The sequence below is a fragment of the Pavona decussata genome, unplaced genomic scaffold (genome assembly GCF_977016875.1).
Source record: "Pavona decussata unplaced genomic scaffold, jaPavDecu1.1 SCAFFOLD_48, whole genome shotgun sequence".
In the NCBI taxonomy this organism is placed as follows: Eukaryota; Metazoa; Cnidaria; class Anthozoa; order Scleractinia; family Agariciidae; genus Pavona; species Pavona decussata.
In genome coordinates this window covers 6,239,624-6,260,870 of record NW_028145470.1, presented here as the reverse complement: position 1 = coordinate 6,260,870, position 21,247 = coordinate 6,239,624, and the positions used below count along the sequence as shown (strand labels likewise).

Here is a 21,247-nt window from a genome sequence, read left to right as displayed (position 1 = left end):
GTTCAATACCCCCAACAGAGCGTGATACGTTTTAAATATATTAATTTTCAAGACACCCCGGTCCCAGAGGCCCGTTGCTGGAACTGAAGTTGAGAAAGAAATAAAAACTTTCCAACGATTTTCGCGAAAGGAAAAACACCTGACACCAAAGAGAGGGATATTACCCACGAGTGATCGCCGTCCAAGTTGTCTTTGCAGTGCGTTAGGACTGGACGATTGACGAGGGCAGATAATTTGGGAATTAGATAACTGTTATTATCGTAGGCATGAAACGATACTTAGCCACGTGGGCGCTTTGACAAAATGATTCTTGGTGGCGTTATAACACCACTGAGCATGGTTTACGGAAAATTACACAAACAACAGAAATAATGCTCCACCCTGAAACAATACTGTGCGGTGAAACAATACGGGCGGTGGGCAAGTCAAATTAGAAGCCGATAATATGAGAGCTGAGACATTTCTGTATATTCTTTTGAGTTTCGTCTTGTTTATGACTAAGGGTCGGTTGGTAAGTTATTATCCCCTCCATACCTCTTCATATATAATTTAATTATCTATAGTGCTTAGCCCAAGTTCAACTCTGAGCTGACAACACCCATCGCCTGTGTTTTCTTTTCTCTTGCCCTCCGGTTTTGGAACCAAATCTTTACTCTGTGCTCAGTGACCCTGAGACTGGACGACAAATCACGGACTTCTGAGCCTGAGAGGTACTGGGTCTGAACAAACTTGGCTTCCAAGGAGGCCAACTGCGAAGAAGAGAATGGAATTCTTGGACTTCTGTCTAGCTTATGTCTACGACAGCCTTTCCGAGGTTTGGATCCTGTAGACATAAAATTGACTGATAAGACCCAAGAAACCCTTGAACTTATTTAGGTAAAAAGAAAAATGATTGAAAGAAAGAAAGAACATAGCCACACAGGTAATATTAGATCCGATTCTTACAGTTTTAGCAAAACAAAATTCAAGGACTATGCCACGACGTCTCAAGGAACTATTGCAATTCTGGTCATATCATCAAAGCTAAAAGATTTGTTTACTAGTTTGTAGGCGGGTGGTTTATATCTCCGCTTTTTCGTCACTCCCTCCATCATGATCAGTTGAATGGATTTCAATTGATAAAAACGACTGCTTTGTAGTCTATGTAACCATGAAACGTTATAACAAGTACTTTTCCAGAAAACAATGACATGAAGCGTATGCAACCAATCCCTAGAGATTCAAATGGCGTCGCGGCCATGTTGGTTTACATCAACAAAAGAACTAATGTTGACGGTATACCAACATGGTGGCGATGACGTCACGTGCATACGCTCCATAATGTGACAATTACAAAATTTCATAGGCTTTCGAAGAGAGCTTTCTCAAGACTTCTGGGTACTTACCAAGGCCCTGGCAAATATTCATGTGACTATTGAAAGGATAAGGAAGATTGCGACAGATTAGAAAAGACGAGCCTCATACGGATTCGAGTCAGTATTGTTGTAATTGTAACACCTTTCTCAGATGCACCTTACAAAGGACAAACGTTGTGTTGTCTATGGTATAATTGTTGTTGCAAGTACGCTTTGAGGATAACCGCTATTCTGAAGTCCAAATGTCATAAGAAGGCCAGTCATCAGTGATGGCTTTAGGTTCTATCTTTCGTTTTGTGTATACGACAGATATGAAATATGACAGAATGGTTCTTATGTACTCTACAGACTAAAGTTTAGAAACTGTTGGCAATACAGGTTGGCTTGTGAAGGTAACAACAATAGTTAGCAAACATTTTGTCAAATCGTTGGCAACAAATAGAACTAGTTTCCATGCTTTTCAACCTTTTCAACAACTTTTTGTCGGAAAGCTCATATTTAATGTGCGGTTTGTTAAACATGTGCCGTTTGCTTTAAATGTCTGAGAGAAGGTTATCAAAATGAAGAATTGCCGTCAAATTTTAATGGAATAAATGGAAACATTTTTGGATGTATGTCGTCTGAAAGCACCACCTTGAAATTTTGGGGGAGATTTTATCAACACAAATTTCCAAAAGGCTTTATCGTGTGATGGCGTCTTTACGAGTGAAAGCAATACATTAAAACAACCCAATAAAAGGAAGTGCCATTGATAAGGAAGACATCGTGATTCTAAAAAAAGTCAGATCACGTTTCGTCCAATTAAGCGTATGCCAAGAACGCAGATCATAACACAGTAAGCCAAATGACACACGTGTTTCTCGGCTTCACTATGAAAAAAGAAAATGTTATTATAACAAAAAGTTCCCATCGCATTGTTTGCGGTGTTAAGGGAGGGGCAAGGCAGATGCGACGGCAGTGTCGGGTTCGTTCTACTGAGATCAAACGGCGGTGTGAGCTTACGGGAGATTGACAAGTTCTTTGTTGGGGGGAAATGAAACATTGAGACTGTAGTAACTTGACTTCATCCCTTTTTTTACTCAGAGTGTTCAAGTTGCAAAACTGCAAAACAAATTTGAATTTTCTTTTTCAAACGAGTAGAAAACAAACAGTACCACAGGAATACGCTGCTCATGCATGTATGCCTACAATTTTGCATCTCATCCACATAATCAAACGTTACAACCACAACGTGTAACACAGAACACTAAACAGCGTCACAGGAATGAACTCCGCAGTAAATTTCACTTGAATGGCAACTTTAACGATCTTATCCTGAGACTCAAAAGGTGGAACCTCATTGAAAGGCATAATAAACAGTTTCACATGAATAGTGGAGATATAAAACTTGCTTTAAAACAATAAAAATAAAAACACTGAATAACAAGGTTATAGCTTTCAAGTGATCGCGGATGGACACAATTTAGGATTATAGCTTATAGAATTTAAAGTATGGGTTAAGGTTTGATTTTGGACATATTCAGATAAATATTCCAAAACGGCTCTTCAGTACATTTGCCACAGTCTTTCTTCGGCGGGCAAACAACTGATTTGGGGAGAACATTACCGAAATTAAGCCAAATGAAAACTGTTGCCTTGAAACAAACTAGCGATAATAAAAAGCAATAACAGGGATTAAGGACTTCACACCGTTTGAATGGGGGCATTGTCTCACGATAGGAAATTATTAAATCCTACTAAGGGTACACAGCAAAAAAAATTATCTTGATCACAAGAATGAAAGGAGTCACTTCGGTGTTGAGGGCCTCAAAAGCTCAACTTTAATTACATTTTATATTTCTTGGAAAATTTTGAAAAACCGCCATTAAAAAAGCGATTATAATTTGAGGTCAATTCTAACGTGAACAATCCTTGTAATAGAAAGTTGCACTTAATATAATCGCCAATTTGGGCGTTATAGAAACAAATCTGGGTTTGCAAGTTAGCTGATTTTTATATTGTTCTCAGTAAAAAATGCTTCCCCTGCAAGCTAAAGTAGAGGGGCGGTGCGATCTTTCCTTTGATAGCAACTTAGATTCTTTTCTTACTCATTTCTTAGTTTGACAAAGCATTTTCCGTAGTGATTGTCTAGTTGATATGGTTCATCATTTCACACGAAAATTGAAAAGCAAAAGGCATCTCTTTTTACTACACAAGTTGGTTTTGAGAGTTTCTAGATTGAAGAATGAATTCTGACAGCGAAACTAGTAGTAGCTAATGTTAAGATAGTGATACTTGTTCCAATAAACGATACTAAAACGTCTTTTAAGAACGTCTGGGTTACTTCACAAATTTCAATACCGTGCTCTAAAGGGAATAGGAGCACTTTTTAAACATTTCCCGAACACGAAAAACATGTTTGAAAAAGATCATAAAAGATCCCGAGTGCATTTCCTGATAGACTCTAGATACAGTGTCTTAACGGATTACTTCAGATTATCGAACTCGGAAACGGAGACGAAAGCTGCTATTGTCTCCACGTGTACAACACAGCTTTCTGAGTTGTGAGGAAACAGCACTTAACAAAATATCATAAAACATATTTTACAAGGACACTGATAGAATACGGTAAGTTTTTGATTTATCTTAGTTTAAGAAGCTGCTAAAATGTAACATCACCAAGAACACGTAGTTGTATAGGAAATGAAGAGAACGTAGGAAGATAGAAGATGGAAAAAAAAGTAGGAAAAAAAAAGCAAACAAGAATTGCATTTAAAATATATATCGATTTTCACAATGAGATGGAAAACTACTACTTACTTGGAATTTTCGGAGGGCAGTACCGAGTGTAGGCGAGCCAAGGCAAACGCGTGAACAAGGTTTGTACCGGACGCTTTCCAGCATTCTCCTGTTTACAACTTTCTCCTCTCTGGGCGTTCTCTTTCTTGCTTTGCCCTCGAGGTCCAAAGGTTCCTGAGCTCAAGATATTTTCTATCGAGAACGAAAGGTATGGTTTTGCTGTCGAAGATGGTTGCGAAGCGTTGTTATCGACAGAATCTCTGGCGCCGTTAGCCATAGATTTTCTTGCTGTTATACTAGTAATTCCTTGCAGCTGGCCGAGATGAGTCCAAGAAGAGCACTGACTAACCACTGCTCTGCGACAAAGCTGTATAGAGGTTCAGCCTGTTTACTGATGCATTCTCCAGAGGTAGTTTTAATTCAGGTTCTATTATGAAGTCGTTGATCGCTTCAATGACGTATCCTGTCAGGTTTATACGTGCGTCTGACAAATCCCTCATCTTAGCGAATAGTTCACTTGTCAACCACTCCTAAATATCTTTTTAATCCTGGATTATCTTAATGAAACCGTTCATTGTCCAATTCAAAACCTATCCAAAACATTCTCGTCCATATAAGATCCAGCATTTAAGATTCGCTTAGTCATTTCCCCCGCCGAAATCAAATTACCCTGCGTACAGCGCTCGTGTGATTTCTTTACAATTTGTTTGACGATGGCGCGCCCGTAACAAATCTCGAGATTTATTAGCTGGGTGAGAGTATAATGTGACACTTAAGCTTGTCAACACTTAATTATCATCACAAGCGAATCTAGGTGACTGAAGGAAATTTTCTACTGTTTGTCCTCTAAGAAACAAAAATACTCTTATCCTTGAAAGGGAACCTACCACGTATTGCTAAAGAAAAGTAGTGTCTTGAAACCGACGAGTTAATGAACATAAATCAGTTGCAAATCTCAAGTACCCACTCAAGATGAATTTCAGAATTGAACAATGCTACTCAAGGACTACCAATGCCTACACAAGGCAGTCGATTAAAGATCTATTCTAAGGATTTAATTGATAACAACAACTTAGGGATAATTAATTACTGTAATGACGGGAAATTCTCTGTGAAGGCTTATTACTATGGTAGGAAATTCGATTTTATCGGTAAAAAGATAATAAATTCATTCGCGGGATATTTGGTCAAACAAATCAAAACCTAAACAGTGGTCTTCTCGAGCTAAATAAACAATAGGTGAAGTTTCGATTTAAGTTGTGTGCTTGTGAAGGGACTAATGATTGATTGCTTTGAATTGACAAACATGAAAGAACACATTGCCTCTGTGAACTTCATCTCGTTCCCTGACAACATCTCGAGCTCTCGTAGTATCTTTACATGTATAACCTGTTTGGTACTTTGGTTGGCATGTAAAACAAGATCAAACGCCACGTGTCCAGTTGACATCACCAAGATTGGTGGTACGTGCTAAGTAACAAAAACCACGATTTAAGGGAAATGAATGGCCATTTGCAAGAACACTTATAACAAAGAAAATAAAGATATCTGTCAGGACTGAGAGCTTATGTTGCCGAAGAGTATGGCAATCAGATGAATGAAGAATATTGACAAGACCGGCGTTTTAGGTTTTCAACCGTGCACCGACAGTTCTTGGGGAAATAAACCAACTACAGATTATTGATGGCAATTGCATTCTAAGCCTTTTTTCAATTAAGGTAATTTCGAGGGATTTTAATTTCCTTTAGTCAATAGTTCAAGGATCCATTTGTCGGCCCTTGAAATCAAGACGACCAAGGACAATATAGATGTAAAACACAGGCTCCTAATTTGTAATGGGAAAGCGCGTAATTAAATAAATCAATCTGAAATCATGTCGCTGTTCGCGACTCCTGAAACAGACTGCAAGAATACGATTTTTTTTTTCACGATCTTTTTCCTGGTTTTTTTTTTTTTTTTTTTTTTGCCATCACAAGTGCGGAAATAAATGCAATGTTTCCTAACTTCGTTAGCCTAACCCTTTGCATCACGCACATTGGCCCTATACAAGTATTCCTTTTGTAGAGGCTACTTGAGTGAATAAACAGGTTATTTCCGGTTTATTGCTGAGAACATAAAAGGGAAACACAGCGTTTCGATACAAAATACCATCAAGCCAAAGAAGAGTGAGCAATAAATGAACAAAAGGATTTAAGAATCTTTAATCTAAGATAATCCTAAAGTGCGTCGCTGGTATTTTGCAAAGCATCTCGAAACTTTTGCAACAAGTTTCCTTTGCCCCTTGCTTTCCTAAGTACTCAAAAGAGACCCCAAAAAGGCTTATGGGCTTAGCGTAGCAAGGCTAATTGGCTTTTGCGATGTTTCTTTACGCAATCTTGTCAGAAGGGCCGGCCGCAATGAGAAATGAAAAACTGTTAATAGAGATGGTCAATACTGCCAAGTTCATGATCAGGGCTTCATTGTTCTGTTGTTAACGATGCGCGGGCGTTTGAAGAGTAATTAGGTCACCTGTACCTGTGTCAGTCTTATGAAAATCTACGAGCAAGGTCCTCTGTTTATTCATATATCGGCACCCAGGCTATAAAGAGATAATTCAGTGTTTTTCGAAATTAGCTAACGGCCCTTTCGAGTGTTTTTCAGATCGTTATTTCTAAAACAGTCATTATTCAACTAAGAGGAAGTCCTTCTGTAGCGATGTTTTTCATAGAAAGCGCCTTTCAGATGTGTAGCTATTTTTGGGTCAAACCCATAAGTTTAGCGTTGAAATAAAGCCCATGAAGTTATTTATAGGCAGAACTTTACCGTAATATAATTACGCTTAGTTTTCATTATTTGCGTGAAAATGAACAACACAAATTCTCAGATTCAAATCAAAGGAAAAACCGTGAAGTCTAATAATAATAATAATAATAATAATAATAATCATAATCATAATCATAATCATAATCATAATCATAATCATAATCATAATAATAATAATAATAATAATAATAATCATAATCATAATAATAATCATAATCAAAAATAAAAACCATTTTCCCAGCAGGGAATACAAAATCACATTTTCATTTTTCAAGTAAGTAATCAGACTAAGCGCGGGATCGGGAAAAACGTCAACTAAAAAAGTACTAAAATTAATCCCTCGGGAGTGAGTGTTCCCAGGGAATAGGCCCTCTGAGTTGAAGGTGATAGTTCCTCATTGTGTCGTTTCTTAAAACAATGAACATAAGCACAGACAGCCGAGAGTAATGTTCTCGGAAAAAGTAATTCATTTCATGTCAAGAACACGGGGAGTGCTTGCGCAATCTCCCAGATAAAGTGCTTGGCAATAATCCAGATCGAATTGGAATTTGGAAGTGTTTGTTTTTGAAGGAGACAACCGGAGAACCCGGAGAAAAAAACTCTCGGAGTAAGGACGACACTCAACCCACATATGGCGCCGACTCGGCGCCCGGGAATCAAACCAGGCCACATTATTGGGAGGCGAGTTCTGTCACCACTGCGCCAACCTTGCTCCCCACACGTCCATACCACGTCAGTCTGGTTGTGTACATGCTTTAGTGATCCTAAGGGGCATTTGCTGTCGGGAGTTTGTTTTTAGGCTACTGGTTGATGGTACTTTTCCTTATTTTCTGGTTTCTTATAACAGAGAAAAGACATTGTCTAGAATTCTCCACCACCAAAACCCGTAACCAGACACGAGAGGTATTGGGGGGGGGGGGGGGGGGGCCCTGTTAGCCCTGTTATGAGAAATCGGAACACGATTGTAAGGGAAAGTCAGATTCAACTCATGCAGTATTGAATAAAACATCTCAGGAAATCCGTTTTCAAAGGCATCACTATGTAGCCAATCAGACAATGGCTGGATTGGCGGTAGAGAATCTTGATCTCTGCCAATGTAAAGAAAACCGCTTTAGGGGAAAGGGCCATAAAATTGTGTAGGATGAAAACTGGACCCTTGGAAATGTGTTTTTCCAGGGAACGTAAGAGATGTTAGTAGACCCCGGCAACTAAAAAAACACATAAGGAATTCTAGACTTTCTATGCCCCGTATGATATTAGCCGTGGCAACACTGATAGCACTGATGGACTGATGACAGACCACGAGGGAACTAACAGAGCTTAAAAAACGTAAAATTAAATACCAAGGAATAAGTCAAAATTTGAGATTTTAAAACGGTTCTTCATCCAAACGTCAATGAAGGCCGTTGCAAACAAAAACAAAAAAGAATCAAAGAAGGGCCGCGCAGCACTTGAACAAACAATCTTATCTCTCCAGTAAAGCTGCAATTATGTTCATTAACAAAAAGTTTAACGCGGTAATAATATCTCATTAGCAGTGGCTAAGTGCCAAAATGAAATCCTTCGTTACTTTGTTGTATGACAAATGACTAGTTCAACACGCCATACTCATATTAGCCAAAAAGCCGGCTCATAGTTGGCGGGTTATCGAGATGGAAACTGAGTATGGAGCTCTCTATATGGCCCTTGTCTTTTACAAATCGCCGATACTTCTTACTTCCCATTCCCAATCATATATGCCAGCGTTCACACTTACAAAACTCACTTTCGCCAACAGAGAAGATAGTGGATTATTCAGGCAACGGATGTGTTTACTTTAACCGGACGGACATAAATCAAGAAGTATAACTGTCAAAAGCTTGTATATTTGATAGTTCAGGCCATGGAGGCAATTCAAGGTAACGACGATAGACGGAGCTGAAAAAGATTAGCCCAGAAAACTGATTCGATTCGTTCTGCTAAATGAAAAATTTATTTTGGCCAAGAGCAATTAAGTTTAGATCGTCAGTCAGGTCCCTGAGATCATCGTTTCATCAATGGCAATCGATTTCGTCGGAAAATTTCTAAGTGGGCTTTAATTAAAACCATAGCATTAAAGTTATTGTCTATTGTTTCCCATAGCTCGAACAAATGTCTTCAAGGTATATGAACTATTCAGCTTCTGTAGGGCAAAGTACGACTGAAACGTATACCCTTTCATGTGTAAACTGACTGTAAAGTAACCCTGTATATATTCCAACGTGAGGGATGGTGAAAAAAGGTTGTCAGACAGGAGAGTCTATAACTTCATGAGTTTAATGATCGCAATCAGTAACAGACTAGTAATAACTGAAGAGGAGTCTATCTTGACTTGCGCTAGAATCAAGCAAATAAAATCCACAAGGTACTAAATCACAATATGTCTGCATGGAGTGCACATATACCAATACCAAGGTATAGCACGAACGTTTGCTCCTCTGATCTTAAAAGGAATGTCAAGAACGAGACAAAAAACTTCAAGACAGTCACCGATTAACTTTTAACTATAGCTACTTTTACTTTATTCCCCTACCTCTGCTGGAAGAGTCGCGTTCAAATGAAAATTCTTTGCAGTCCTTTTTTATCTTCTTTTGTAGCACCAGTGTAAACACTTAAAAATAATTTAAATTTGAAATATTTTAGCCCTTTCAGCCCCGATAACAACTTGCATTTTCTCCTCACTGGTGTTCCTATGTTTCTTATGTTACTGGTTTTGAGAATTTGTCTGATCAAAACATCCTTGGTGATCACTTCCTTTATTCTCATAACCTTTATGCTTTATCAAGAAGTGATATTGTAGGGAGAAATTGGATGCTAGTCAGGATTGGGTTTATATGATAGCCTATCGGATTATTTTGAAAATTATCACAACTATTAGAAACGAGTATAAGGGTATGCATGTAGTCACATCAGTGTAAAATGTGACCCAAGCTGTTAACTTACAGAAACCGAACTCGAGCTCTCTTCCACGGCATTGTAGTCTTTGTACTCTTTCAACTTTCACTGACAAATGTGCTTTTAAAACAATTTCAGAAGTGGAATAAATTTTGGCGGGTTTTTTCCCTTACCATACGGTAGCTATAATTTAAGCTACGATCGACCTCCCACATAGAGTTACTGGCTGTCAGCTACCTTTTACTTAAGACATGCTCAAACCAACATATGGCATCAAAAGACGCTAGGCCCGGACCATTCACAACTTGGATTGGAAGGTTTACTTTGGGCTTATTTAGACAAAGCATGCTTTTTTCATGTCATAACTTAACACGTCTGTTTTGACAAAGCGGGCGAACAGACAAAAAGCCTTATTTTTCTTTTGGAGCGGACACTCCCGGCTCTATACCTCCTCGAAGGAAGCGCAATCATGATGTAAAAAACAAAAGACGTTACAAAGTTACATGCAATTCCCAGACCACACACATGAAGCCGTCTGTCAGCTAGGTTAAGCCTTCACAGTTAGCACGGACGCTGAATCAGCCAGCTATTTTTGTCTGTTGTGCTCTCACAGTTAGTTAAAATTGTAAATACTCAGACACCTTGATATTTTCAAAAGAACGTAACGCTATTTCACTATTTCAATTGCAATTGTTTTTGTGGCAGCCGCGCTAACGAGAATAGAGTAGAAATTCAGTCACGGTGAGTGAGGAAAGAATAAGTAAATAGTGAACAAAAGACTTGAGCGATACGGCAATACAGTAGTCAGCTTATAGAGGACCCTGTTTAAATGTGAAAAGGCTCGTAAACTCGGAAAGTTACAAAGGCTACGTCTACCCAGCATCATCGCGGTATACGTTGCTAATCCTTCACGTTCGCTTCCAGTCTAATCAATCATTGGCAAATCTAGTTCAGTAACACAGCTCTGGCTAAAGAACCATCACACCTTTCATACCGACATAAAATAAAATCGCCTTTAAAAGAGATAAAGAGAAGACAGGAAAATTTTCGGTTGAAAGAACAATACAGCTGTTTTCGGGGTCTTTTCGTGCTTTCGCAAAACTTTGGCTGGTTCTTGAATGTTAAATTCTCTCAAAGCTTTTACCCTAAAAGCCCATTCTTCCACAATTGTAGGAGTCAAAGTTAGCACATCTGACGTGTATGTTGCAATGCGAGGCGTAGTCACGTAAAGCAAGACAGTTCACAGAAAAGCTTGCATTCAGCGTGAAAGGTGCAAAACAAGATGTGTCGTGTTTGCATCCACCTTGTAGCTGTACTGGCAAGCACTCTCTCGAAACAGCGGTCATAGGATTCCCCTCCTGACTTCTTTTTTCCCTCGCGCGTCGATTTTGAAACCATATCTTGATACGGTGATGCGGCAGCTTTAAGCTTGTTGAAAGCTCAGCAACTTGTGATCCAGAGAGGTAGCGGTTCTCTGTGTAAGTCCTTTCTAACGTCATCAGTTGTGTAGAAGAAAAGGGTACTCTAGGACTCCCACTTGATCGGCGCTTACAGTTCTTTAGCTTTCTTCTCGACCCTAACCAATAAAACACGAGACCCTTCGTTGCTTTATCTTGCCTTTTACAACAACATCAGTAGTATTTACTCTAAAAACTATACAAGTTAATATATATTTCTAGTGGGTGATTGACGCTATACGCATTAACACGGATGAATATAATTTAAATCGAGAACTGTTTTTTAGATAATCATCTGATAGTTGTGTTATTATCATCGCATAACAAGAAACACTCTTGGAAAAGGCCAACTGAAAGCTTTTTTTTCTCTAATTTGAATGGTCTGAGTTGTGATAATTTGTCCCATCGTGAGCAAAATGAAAACTGACTCTAAGATGTAGCTTGAGTAAGGCTTTCATATAAACTGTTCATGTCAAATCGCTGTTTTATTTCAAAACAGCATCACATGTGTATTCTCGTCGTTTATAACAAATACTTCTTAGTATTTTAACCGCAGTTAATCACAGTAAGGGTAGGCTGGAGCAAAACGCTCATCAGCCCTATTTTAGAAACAACTAGTCAAATCGCAATCACAGAGTGGAACTGCGACGAACTGAACAATGCCGTGTTTTGGATCCGCCTCAAAACAAGAAACGACCCGACAAAGTTTTTATTATCTATTACTTAAAAGAGGATCCAAATACTTCTATTACTCACTTGGAAGTTTAGGCGGCGAGTAGCGTGTGTATGACAACCACGGTAAATTGGCAACGCTTTCAGGATCTATTGGATCTACTGAAGGAGTCTTACACTCGGTGGATTCTCTTCTGACATACGTCTCCTTTTGGGCGGACGTCTCACTGCGTGCTTTTCCAGCGTCTCTTCCCAAAATATTATCAATTGAGAATGCAAGGTACGGTTTACAGCACCTCAAACTTTGTTGGTCGACACCGTTGTCCGGGTCAGTCGCTTGTTTAGCCATTGCTTACATTCACTGTATACCTGTTATTGCAGTAGTTGTTTGCCGTGTGAGATAGTTCTCGGTAAATTGATTTGAGATCAGTGAATTTTATTTAGTTCAAGTGTATTTACACATAATACATATTCTTGTCAGCTTTTATTGGCAACAGATGAGTACACGGATTACATAAGCTGATTCTAATTCGCTCTGATGGGCACAAAACAAAGCCACTGAGGCAATCCTTGGTTGAGAGGACTTTGACACAGCAATATCGCCATTCCTGATCACCTTAATCAATTTTTCTCTTCAGTTGTGTGGGTTTTTGACATAAACCGAGATTTCCTTTTCCATCTGTGTTTGATTAGTCGGCTCTCTTTCAGATAAGGCTCAATTTTCCTTTTAACCTTTGCTTACATTTACACACATCAATTACAGTAATACATCTCGTGTAGGTCTCGGTTGTAGAGTTTGCTCATATTGTGTGCAGGTTATTAAGCTGTGTACTTCAGAAGTGTATGTGAAAGTATAAACTTTAGTCGGTTTCATAGCGAGTGATCCTAAAGGATCTTTGTTAAGCACTTGAAAAAGCATTTCGTTTGACAAAGTTTATGTTTCTGTCTGTTGTGCACGGTACATAAATAGCATGCCAGAAAGGTTTCTTTTGTTATGTCAAATTCGGTCCGTGAGAGCAAGAACGCGAGTTGTTTGCAAAGAGCTTGATTGGTTTTGGACATTTCCATTAAGCTGTCATCGCGAGTAAGCATTACACTCTAAGATTTTATCTTATCAATTATGAATAACTCTTAATAGCGAGTGGGTATTTCAGGAATATCTCATCACAAGAGCGTTGATTTGCCTTTAAACCCAATTTACTTGCTGCTATTTAAAGACGAATTGTAGACAAACAACCGGCATGAAATTCAACACAGATAGACTCGACCGCAACTGCACGTGTGCGAGTGGGGGGAACCGTTTCCGCACAAAAGCCGCGATAATGCACGTTGTATTGAAGGGCACGTTTAAGTAAACAACTTCACAGAGAATTTAATTTCCATTGAAAGAGTTTGAATAGCAATTGACCCAACAATAGCTACCTCTCAGATACGCGTCAAGGATATCATTATCCCGCATTCGACAAAAGATGTTCGTTTTATTAAATTAATCATCGGCTGATAAGGAACAATTCGCACTTACTCAGTACCAAACAGCTGGAATATGTTATTAGATAGTCCAGTGTGCGGGTGGTTTATTCTTCCCAGCTGAGCGGTAACACTCAATCAATTTTAAAAGGAGCAGGCACTCTCACCTGATAAACTCGTCTCCCACCATGCGGATACCCCTGTTATTACAGAAAACTTCGCGGTGACGGATGGAGTTTATAGTCTGCAAATCTGGACTCCTACTTCCTTTTAAAAGTTACAGAAGTTCTCCTGTACAGACTCTGCTAATACGGACCGCCGGCTATCGCGTCGTTATTGTGGACAGGAGCTGAAGTCCGAGGGAATTTAAAGGAAGATCTCCCGTTTATAAGGAATCTCGCTCTTACGGACAAGAATTGAAGTCCCAAGGGCACACTACATAAGATCTCTGATTAATGCGGACTTTCGCTGTTACGGAGAGTAGCTCATATAAGTGCCAGCGAAAAGTACTGAAGATATCTCTGTCTAATACACGGGATTGCGCTTTTAAGGACAGTATTTTTAAGTCCCAGGGAACGTTACAAATACCGAAGATCCGCGGATAGCATGGATAGCACGTAGTCTCACTGTTACGGGCTTTCGCTATTATAAACAAGAGCTGAATTTTTAGGGAAAGTACAGAAGATAAAGTTATTACGGAATCTACTCAGCACGCTCACAGCGACAGTCGCTGACCATTCAGCATGGTTCCAACGAAAGTTAAATAAGATAACTGTTTACACGGACTTTATTATGTGTGGGAGAAGAAGTCTCAGCGAAATTCATAGAAGATCTCTCGTCATTCCGGCGGAATTTGAGTTTCGCTACTACAAAAATAAGACAAAGAAGTCGCTGCGAAAAAGATTGATCTCTCTGTATAATTTAATCGAATGAGCGTTCGCAAACGCACTTTTGACTTTTAGTTTTAGAGTTGACTCAGCTAAAGCAAACCGCGTGAGCTAGACATTCTCAGGGTTACAGCATGTTGATTACCAAGAACGCATTGAACAAAAATTTGATTTATTTTTATTATTTTCGCCGGCAAACTCTTCGTCTCTGGGTTATCTTTACCTATCAATTGCATCCACGCCTGTGATATGTGCTAACAAACTAAGTTGTGGCGCACGCTTTGGTTTTCAGAATTCTTTCACTCGTGCGTGGACATCAGTCATAACAACAAGAGCAAATCTTTTGGAGCCGTTTTCTTGTAACCACTGACCAATAAAATAGGACGTTTCTCCCTGAATTCAACGTTCTTCCTTCCAGTTACTTTCTGAGACCGGTTTTTGTAATTATATGATAACAAAAATAAAATGTTTTCTCTTTGAACTTGTCAGTGAACCTTCATGTTCCCTTAGATCCCAGTCACTTGGGAGACCGTTCAAACTCCCCACCTTCTTCCGTTTTTCTTTCCAAGGACTTTTCTTGCAAGCATACACTAACAAAATAGCATGTCTCTCCGCTATACTCTTTAACAATTCAAGTTCCCGAACATCGTAAGATGGCAATAACGCGGCCAGAAGTCGTTCGAATCCTTCAGCCTTCTTCCATTTATCCAATTAGAAGCTCAATTTTCAAGGCAGCTGAAGTTACTGAATTCGTTGCTTGGAACTTTCAACGATGAGATTACGCACTTGTTGGATACGCAGCTCATAGTCACACATTATCATTCCATAAATTCGCGTGCGTTCAATTTAATTTCCTATCCCCAGGAACGTTTTGTGTTATTTCCTGAATTTTCCGGGTGCTTTTCGTTTGACATGTTTGAGCATTTATGTGTTATTATTGTTGTTATTATTATTGTCTTTCAAAGATTTTCGACGAGGCCCACCAATATAACAGAGTCCGTCAATATCACTCTCCACATATATTTCCGGAATCTCAGCAACATCCTTCAGCACCAAACTTTCCTTCCGTTCGGATTTACTTTCGGATGCATTTGTTTGATTTAAGTGGTTCTCTTGACAAGTTTTAGAATTTTCTGATGCAAGTTGGGCTGCTAAAATCACTCGTTGAATTAATCGTTTCCCAGACTGCGCTTCAGCACTGGATTTCTTTCTTCTTTTTTCATCATTTGATGATTTTCTCTGAAGATTTATGTGGTGTTTTATTCTGTCGAGTTCCTCCATTTGTTTTTCAACTTGTGCCCTCAAGTTAAAGCACTGGAAATATAAGCCAAACGTTGCCAGAGTGAGTTGGCAAAATGTCAGGATGGAAGATAGCGAGAACTAAAATTTAAGGCAAAGATCTTACTTACCTCTTCTCGCAGATTCTTTATAGAGTCCTGTTCACTGAACTGAAGAAAAAAGAAAAAAAGATAGTATAGGGAGGCGGCGTGGTCGAGTGGTTAGGGGCGCGGACTCGTAATCTGAAGGCCCCAGGTTTCACTCCCCTCCCTGAACACTAGCTTGGATTTGTTTCAGGGCAGTACCCTGTTCAAATCCTCGGCCACGCTTTGTAAATAGCCAACTGGTAAGCCTCCCTGCCAGTTGGGATTTTTAAGAGTTCCTGTTCTGTTTAAAATGTTTGTTTGATTACACGGTCCCACAAGCTTTTAGCTATAGCTTTAAATCTAACCATGTATAAATAAATTTACTTTCACTTAGAGACAGCCATTGCCTGCATGTGGTTTTTTGCAATCATTAAGTATGTTCTTCGTCAAACAATAGACAGGAAAGTTATGGTTGCTATAATTAAATATAAAGAGGTTATTCAGTGTCCAGATTTTAGCACACACTTGATAAATCGTAGTTTTAACATTAAACAGTTCAGATCGCGATCCAAATTTGAGTGAAAGGCTGTACAGGATGATTCCGCAAAGCCAGCATATTACAGCACTGGCGTAATAGTAATAGTTATAGTAATGGCAATGGCAATGGCGGTGGCAATAGCAATAGCAATAGCAATAGCAATAGCAATAGCAATAGCAATAGCAATAGCAATAGCAATAGTTATAGTAATAGTAATAGTAATAGTAATAGTAATAGTAATAGTAATAGTAATAGTAATAGTGAAGCAAAGAAAACAAGAAACGTCTACTCACAGGCTACACAGCGATTGCAACAACTCCATTAGTGATTACAAACGATTAATGACTAGACAATCTAATCAAGAAGCTGATCCGTATAAATCAGTGAGATGGCCATGGAAAAGAATGACGCTCACCTCTTTCTTGCTTTCTTTTAGTTCTTCGAGGAGTTCTTTGATTAAGTTTAATTCTCTTGCTATAGGAATAAAAAGAACTAAAGGTGTAAACAGTATGGCAACGCATATCCCAACGCAAGGATGTAAATGAAATGATAAGCGGTAGACTTTACAAAAATCAATCCTTTGCAACAAAAGAATAAAAAGAACTTGATCAAACTTTTCTTAAAACGAACCTGAACAAGTCAACCAAAAACATCTTATTATTTAACTTCATCACATATGTCAATTTTACTGGTAATAATTAAAGATTAGGGAGTGCGTTCGTTGATCTCGATCCCAGGCTCTCTCTCTCTCCATTGCCAAGTTGGTGATGATGTCATCGGCCCCTGCAAAATCTGCGGGGATGCTAGATACGCCTCCCAAGATTGATTGATTGATTGACTGATTGATTGATTGATTCATTCATTCATTATTCATTCATTTATTCAATCAATCAATCAATCAATCAATCAGTCAATCAATCATTCTCTCTTTCATTCATTCATTCATTCATTCATTGAATCAATGTTGTCCCATACAATCTTAACTCCAATCTGTATTAACGCAATAACGCAATAATATTTTGTCATGTGGCTTTTTTTCTTTCTTTATAACTTTTTTCCTATCAAATATTTGTTCTTTGATTCGCAACCACATTGCAATCTTACAGCACTAAAATAGCGGATTTTGGACAGCATTCACTTTTGTGACACATTTCGTCAGGCTTGGTTTGGTCTAACCATCTTCTCGCTCTTTGATTGTTTAAAACCCCATTTAATTCGTTGGACGTATTATACTGTGACAGAAAAAAAGATACTTAGGATACTTACCAAAACTAAATTCTAATTCATGAAATTTGTCCTGGTTTGTTTCACCTGGTAGAGGAACCGACAGATTACTGTCGAGCCTTGTTCTCTGCAATCTAAACAGAAATCGCTTGTTTTAAATGATACTTAGTTGCTATTTCTGACAACCCGCTAGACTGATGATCAAAAGACTTATAATCAACCCACTTACAATCAAAAGGACTGTTAAGCATTTGCTGCGTAATCTTACGAAAGGATAAAAGCTGTCATCCCCCATCTGTTTCGTTTTATTGTTCAGTTGTTTATCTTTGACTTTTGGAGAAGTAATAGGTTTCACTTTAGAATTCAGATACAGTCGACTACAGATAACTCGAACCCTCCCTAACTCGAATCTCGCGCTAACTCGAACCAATTTTCCTTTCCTTTCAGGTCATTTTCTATGCAATTTTACCCTCGATAACTCGAACTCCCGATAACTCGAACTTTTTTCAATTTCCCTTGAAGGTTCGAGTTATCGGGAATCGACTGTATAACATATTTAAAACGCAAACTTACCTGCCCCTTCAGGGTTTAAACAATCCCTCATCGATGACGTAAGCATGGTCAAATTTTGCGGCTGTAATAATGTCTTTTATAATTTATTTTTAATTTATTTAGAGCACCATAAAGCAACCATACGGAAGTGAGGATGATGAACAATAGTGAAATGTAACACCTCTTCAGAGTAATCACGATATTGGAAAACAATGACGATATCGATAGACATTATTTAATTATTTTTCCATTCAAGTGTGCAGAGCATTATATCCTGTATCAAACACTGCAGCCAAATAAAGTGTTCAAAGTATTTGATTACCTGTCCCTTCCTTGACTTTCAAGAACCTTTTTAGCTTCGGGGTACTCCTCTAAAGCCTGTAAAACCATACCATGCTTACTTATTAGGTCTGGCAGCAAGGCCCAATTTCCTGTGTAACTGAAACTACTTTAAGATCATTCCGACACATTTAATTTGCACAATGTGGCTAAACGCGTAAACTTGAAGGTCTGGTTACAGGCCTCTCCTTCAAATGTCTTCAGAATAACGGGCACCATTTTCGCACTGTTCAAGTGTGAAACGTTTTGTATAACAATGTCTTTAAAAGGACCCACTCCAAAAAGTAACTGACCGGTCTGGACAGCCAGCCCTGGCAAATAGAAAGCGCCCCAAGACATGTTTATAGACATCCATACGCCACACGCGTTAGAATTGTTGAAAAAGTTGGTGAGCATGAGACTACGGGTAGCTTACCATTTACACGGAAATCGGACGTGTTGCTTCGTTTCGAACGTTTCTGAAATTATGAGCTACCAGTTGAAATGACGCACTTTTATCGCTCTTTTTGAACTTTGCAGATCAATATTTGGTCTGTTAAAATGGTGAGCGCTCTAGTTCCCATTTGTCGGCAACGCTTTACCAACATGTTTGTTGCAACATTACTGTTGTTACGTCTTCCACACACCAAAGTGTATTTACCCATACGCTTTATACTATATGGAGACCCATTCTGGGATCTTTTAAGAAAAATAATGACGTTTGAGGCTTGTCAAAAAACTTACTTCCATTAAGTCTTTTTGAGACAAACACAACAGCTCCGAGTATCCCACCGAACGAACATCAGCAGAGCGTCTGAAGGATCAAAACAGAACATTCTATTTGTAAGCTTTCCGCAGCCTTATCGTAATTTATTCTGGAAATTGGTTGTAAAGTATTATATAATGCACTATATACAACATAACGAGCTACCGACATTCTTCATTGCATGTACAGTTCTTGAAGCTCACATGATGCCAGTGACTCGTTATTATCAATGTCATTTATCCCACTTGTCTATTATAGAAAAAAACACGTAAATTTCCCTCCACTGTAATTTGTTGTAAATCTGAAATTGTATGCCTGTAGTGTGTTGTAATTTTGTATGTTTGTCTGCAAATAAATTCTTTACAATAGAGCGGTAGATAATTTAAGATGCTTTTCACCTGTTTTTGCCCTCATCAAGTCTTAGCAAGCTGATTTCTCCAAAATAGTTTCCCTCTGTAAGAGAAGCTACCACAACTTCCTCATAGGTAGAGGAGTCTGGTATCACCACCTGAAATGACAATGTAGTTATAGGAGTCAAGAGGAATCCGGCAACTGTGGCGGGAGTATGTTATTGGAAAACTGATGTAACTTACGGGCCCGTTTAAACGGTTTTAAACATTTGACCAACATACGTTCAACAAACGTTGAACAGATGTTGGGAAAATCTTGGACAAATGTTGAATGAATGAAATTCTTATATACCGCACATGTCACCAAGTCTCATGGCGGTTTACAATTCTATGAGGTGAGATCGGACTTCACCATCGGTCCATGTTGAACGGACTGTTCAAACGGCTTCAACACGATCCAACATTTTTGAGAGCAAAGAAAATGTTGAATCGATGTTGAATGAAAGTTTCAACCCATTCAAATTTGATTCAAGCCGCTTTCAATATGCTTTCAACATTCTTTACACTTTTCAACAATGTTTAACAACCTTTTCAAACGTCCCCGACATTTGGTTCAACAAAGTGTTGAACTCATGTTGAAGCAAATGTTGAAACCGTTTAAACGGGCCTTAACTCAACCCATAAACCAATCCATGAACATATTCATGACAATACTGAGAAGGCCTTACCTCGACTTTCCCATTATTGATGATGTACATCTCCCGTCCTGAAAATAAAACAACAAATCTCATGAAAAATTTCTACTACTTGACCTTGGGTTGGTTGTCAGGCGGGGTACAAATCATTAAACAGTTACGAAAAGCATTAACAGGAAATTGGATAATTGTATCACTCATGCTTAAAAATACTTAATTTATTTTTGGATTACCACTTATAAGACTGCCAGGCAACACTCCTCATATCCTCAAATTATTGTTGCGTGTTCATGTCTCTATTTAGCTACCATTTACAATTTATGAATTCCCTTTACCTATTTCACCAGATCGGCAGATGTAGTCCCCAGGTGAGAAAACTTGTGGTCGAAGTTTGAGAACCAACTCACATAGCAAACCCTGTTCACAGTCCTTGAAGATCTTCACCTTTAAGAAAACAAAGACGACCAGCTGCTACAGTAACTGAGGATTTTCTTAACAAGTATTTACAACAGCAGTAACAGCATTATATCTGTCGCATCAACTTGCAATTATGCAATGAAATTATTCCTTTTTATGGTAACTAATTGCCTTAAGATTTCGAACATAAGCCGTGGCCATACCTTTCGTAACGTGTCCAGATGCACGTGAATGGCGATCTCAGTTCTGAGTCTCTCAGGTAGCATTTCTAAGGAAGCTCCTTCCTCGAGGGCTTGCGTTCTGGTAATCAACACCAAATACAAATGACTTTAGTACTTGTAATTAAAATTGTTTGAGCAGGTCCTAAATACAAGATGACAAAAGTTGTGAATTTGCTTTTTCCTTCGTTAGTAGTACTAACGAAGGAAAAAGCACAACTTGTTCCTATATTTTTTGAATTCATAGTATTTCTTTCTTCGCTTTCATTTCATTAATTCCCACGCGTGGTGGAACCCAAAAGAAGTTTTAGTAAAGTTTGTCAAATAAACGTTTACAATTGTCTTTGTCTTTGTGCGACTGGGCCTGACCTGACCACTGTCAAAAAACACTGTAATGGAATTCATGAAATAACCCTTAAGATACACTGAAAACGAAACTTTAAACGCCAGTGTAAGCATGAATTCTATTTGCTG

At 38.7% G+C, this 21,247-nt stretch overlaps 3 protein-coding genes across 6 annotated transcripts in view; all 3 read right to left on the bottom strand.

Annotated features, from left to right (window-relative positions):
* Positions 1 to 59: 59 nt before the first annotated feature.
* Positions 60 to 5,092, bottom strand: LOC146482019 (homeobox protein MSX-1-like). The gene is made up of 2 exons (XM_085108140.1): positions 4,155 to 5,092; positions 60 to 823 (listed from the first exon to the last, which is right to left on the bottom strand). The coding sequence occupies exons 1-2, from the start codon at positions 4,408 to 4,410 to the stop codon at positions 567 to 569; spliced, it is 513 nt and encodes a 170-aa protein (XP_084964266.1). The 5' UTR covers positions 4,411 to 5,092; the 3' UTR covers positions 60 to 566.
* A 4,151-nt stretch (positions 5,093 to 9,243) lies between these two features.
* On the bottom strand, positions 9,244 to 13,684 carry LOC146482018 (homeobox protein MSH-A-like). Its single transcript, XM_085108123.1, has 2 exons — positions 12,062 to 13,684; positions 9,244 to 11,424 (listed from the first exon to the last, which is right to left on the bottom strand). Exons 1-2 carry the CDS (start codon positions 12,324 to 12,326, stop codon positions 10,994 to 10,996), a joined length of 696 nt encoding a protein of 231 aa, XP_084964249.1. The 5' UTR covers positions 12,327 to 13,684; the 3' UTR covers positions 9,244 to 10,993.
* Positions 13,685 to 14,486: 802 nt separating this feature from the next.
* LOC146482017 (cyclic nucleotide-gated channel alpha-3-like) overlaps positions 14,487 to 21,247 on the bottom strand; it is a 32,211-nt gene continuing 25,450 nt past the window's right edge. For all 4 annotated transcript variants that reach the window (XM_085108088.1, XM_085108087.1, XM_085108086.1 and 1 more), the window contains 10 exons: positions 20,759 to 20,855; positions 20,474 to 20,582; positions 20,172 to 20,209; positions 19,492 to 19,601; positions 19,072 to 19,141; positions 18,332 to 18,387; positions 17,500 to 17,591; positions 16,649 to 16,707; positions 15,741 to 15,779; positions 14,487 to 15,645 (listed from right to left, as the gene is read on the bottom strand). In XM_085108088.1, coding sequence (XP_084964214.1) covers positions 15,256 to 15,645; positions 15,741 to 15,779; positions 16,649 to 16,707; positions 17,500 to 17,591; positions 18,332 to 18,387; positions 19,072 to 19,141; positions 19,492 to 19,601; positions 20,172 to 20,209; positions 20,474 to 20,582; positions 20,759 to 20,855 — 1,060 coding nt within the window. In that variant the 3' untranslated portion in view covers positions 14,487 to 15,255. The remainder of the gene's footprint in view (positions 15,646 to 15,740; positions 15,780 to 16,648; positions 16,708 to 17,499; positions 17,592 to 18,331; positions 18,388 to 19,071; positions 19,142 to 19,491; positions 19,602 to 20,171; positions 20,210 to 20,473; positions 20,583 to 20,758; positions 20,856 to 21,247) is intronic.

What these genes read in the sequence shown, in the direction of transcription:
- LOC146482019 (XM_085108140.1), bottom strand. Translation starts at nt 4,410, where the DNA reads ATGGCTAACGGCGCCAGAGATTCTGTCGATAACAACGCTTCGCAACCA. An exon ending in CTGCCCTCCGAAAATTCCAA is followed by an intron (nt 824 to 4,154) that starts GTAAGTAGTAGT and finishes TTATGTCTACAG; the next exon opens with GATCCAAACCTCGGAAAGGC.
- LOC146482018 (XM_085108123.1), bottom strand. Translation starts at nt 12,326, where the DNA reads ATGGCTAAACAAGCGACTGACCCGGACAACGGTGTCGACCAACAAAGT. An exon ending in CTCGCCGCCTAAACTTCCAA is followed by an intron (nt 11,425 to 12,061) that starts GTGAGTAATAGA and finishes TTTATTGGTTAG; the next exon opens with GGTCGAGAAGAAAGCTAAAG.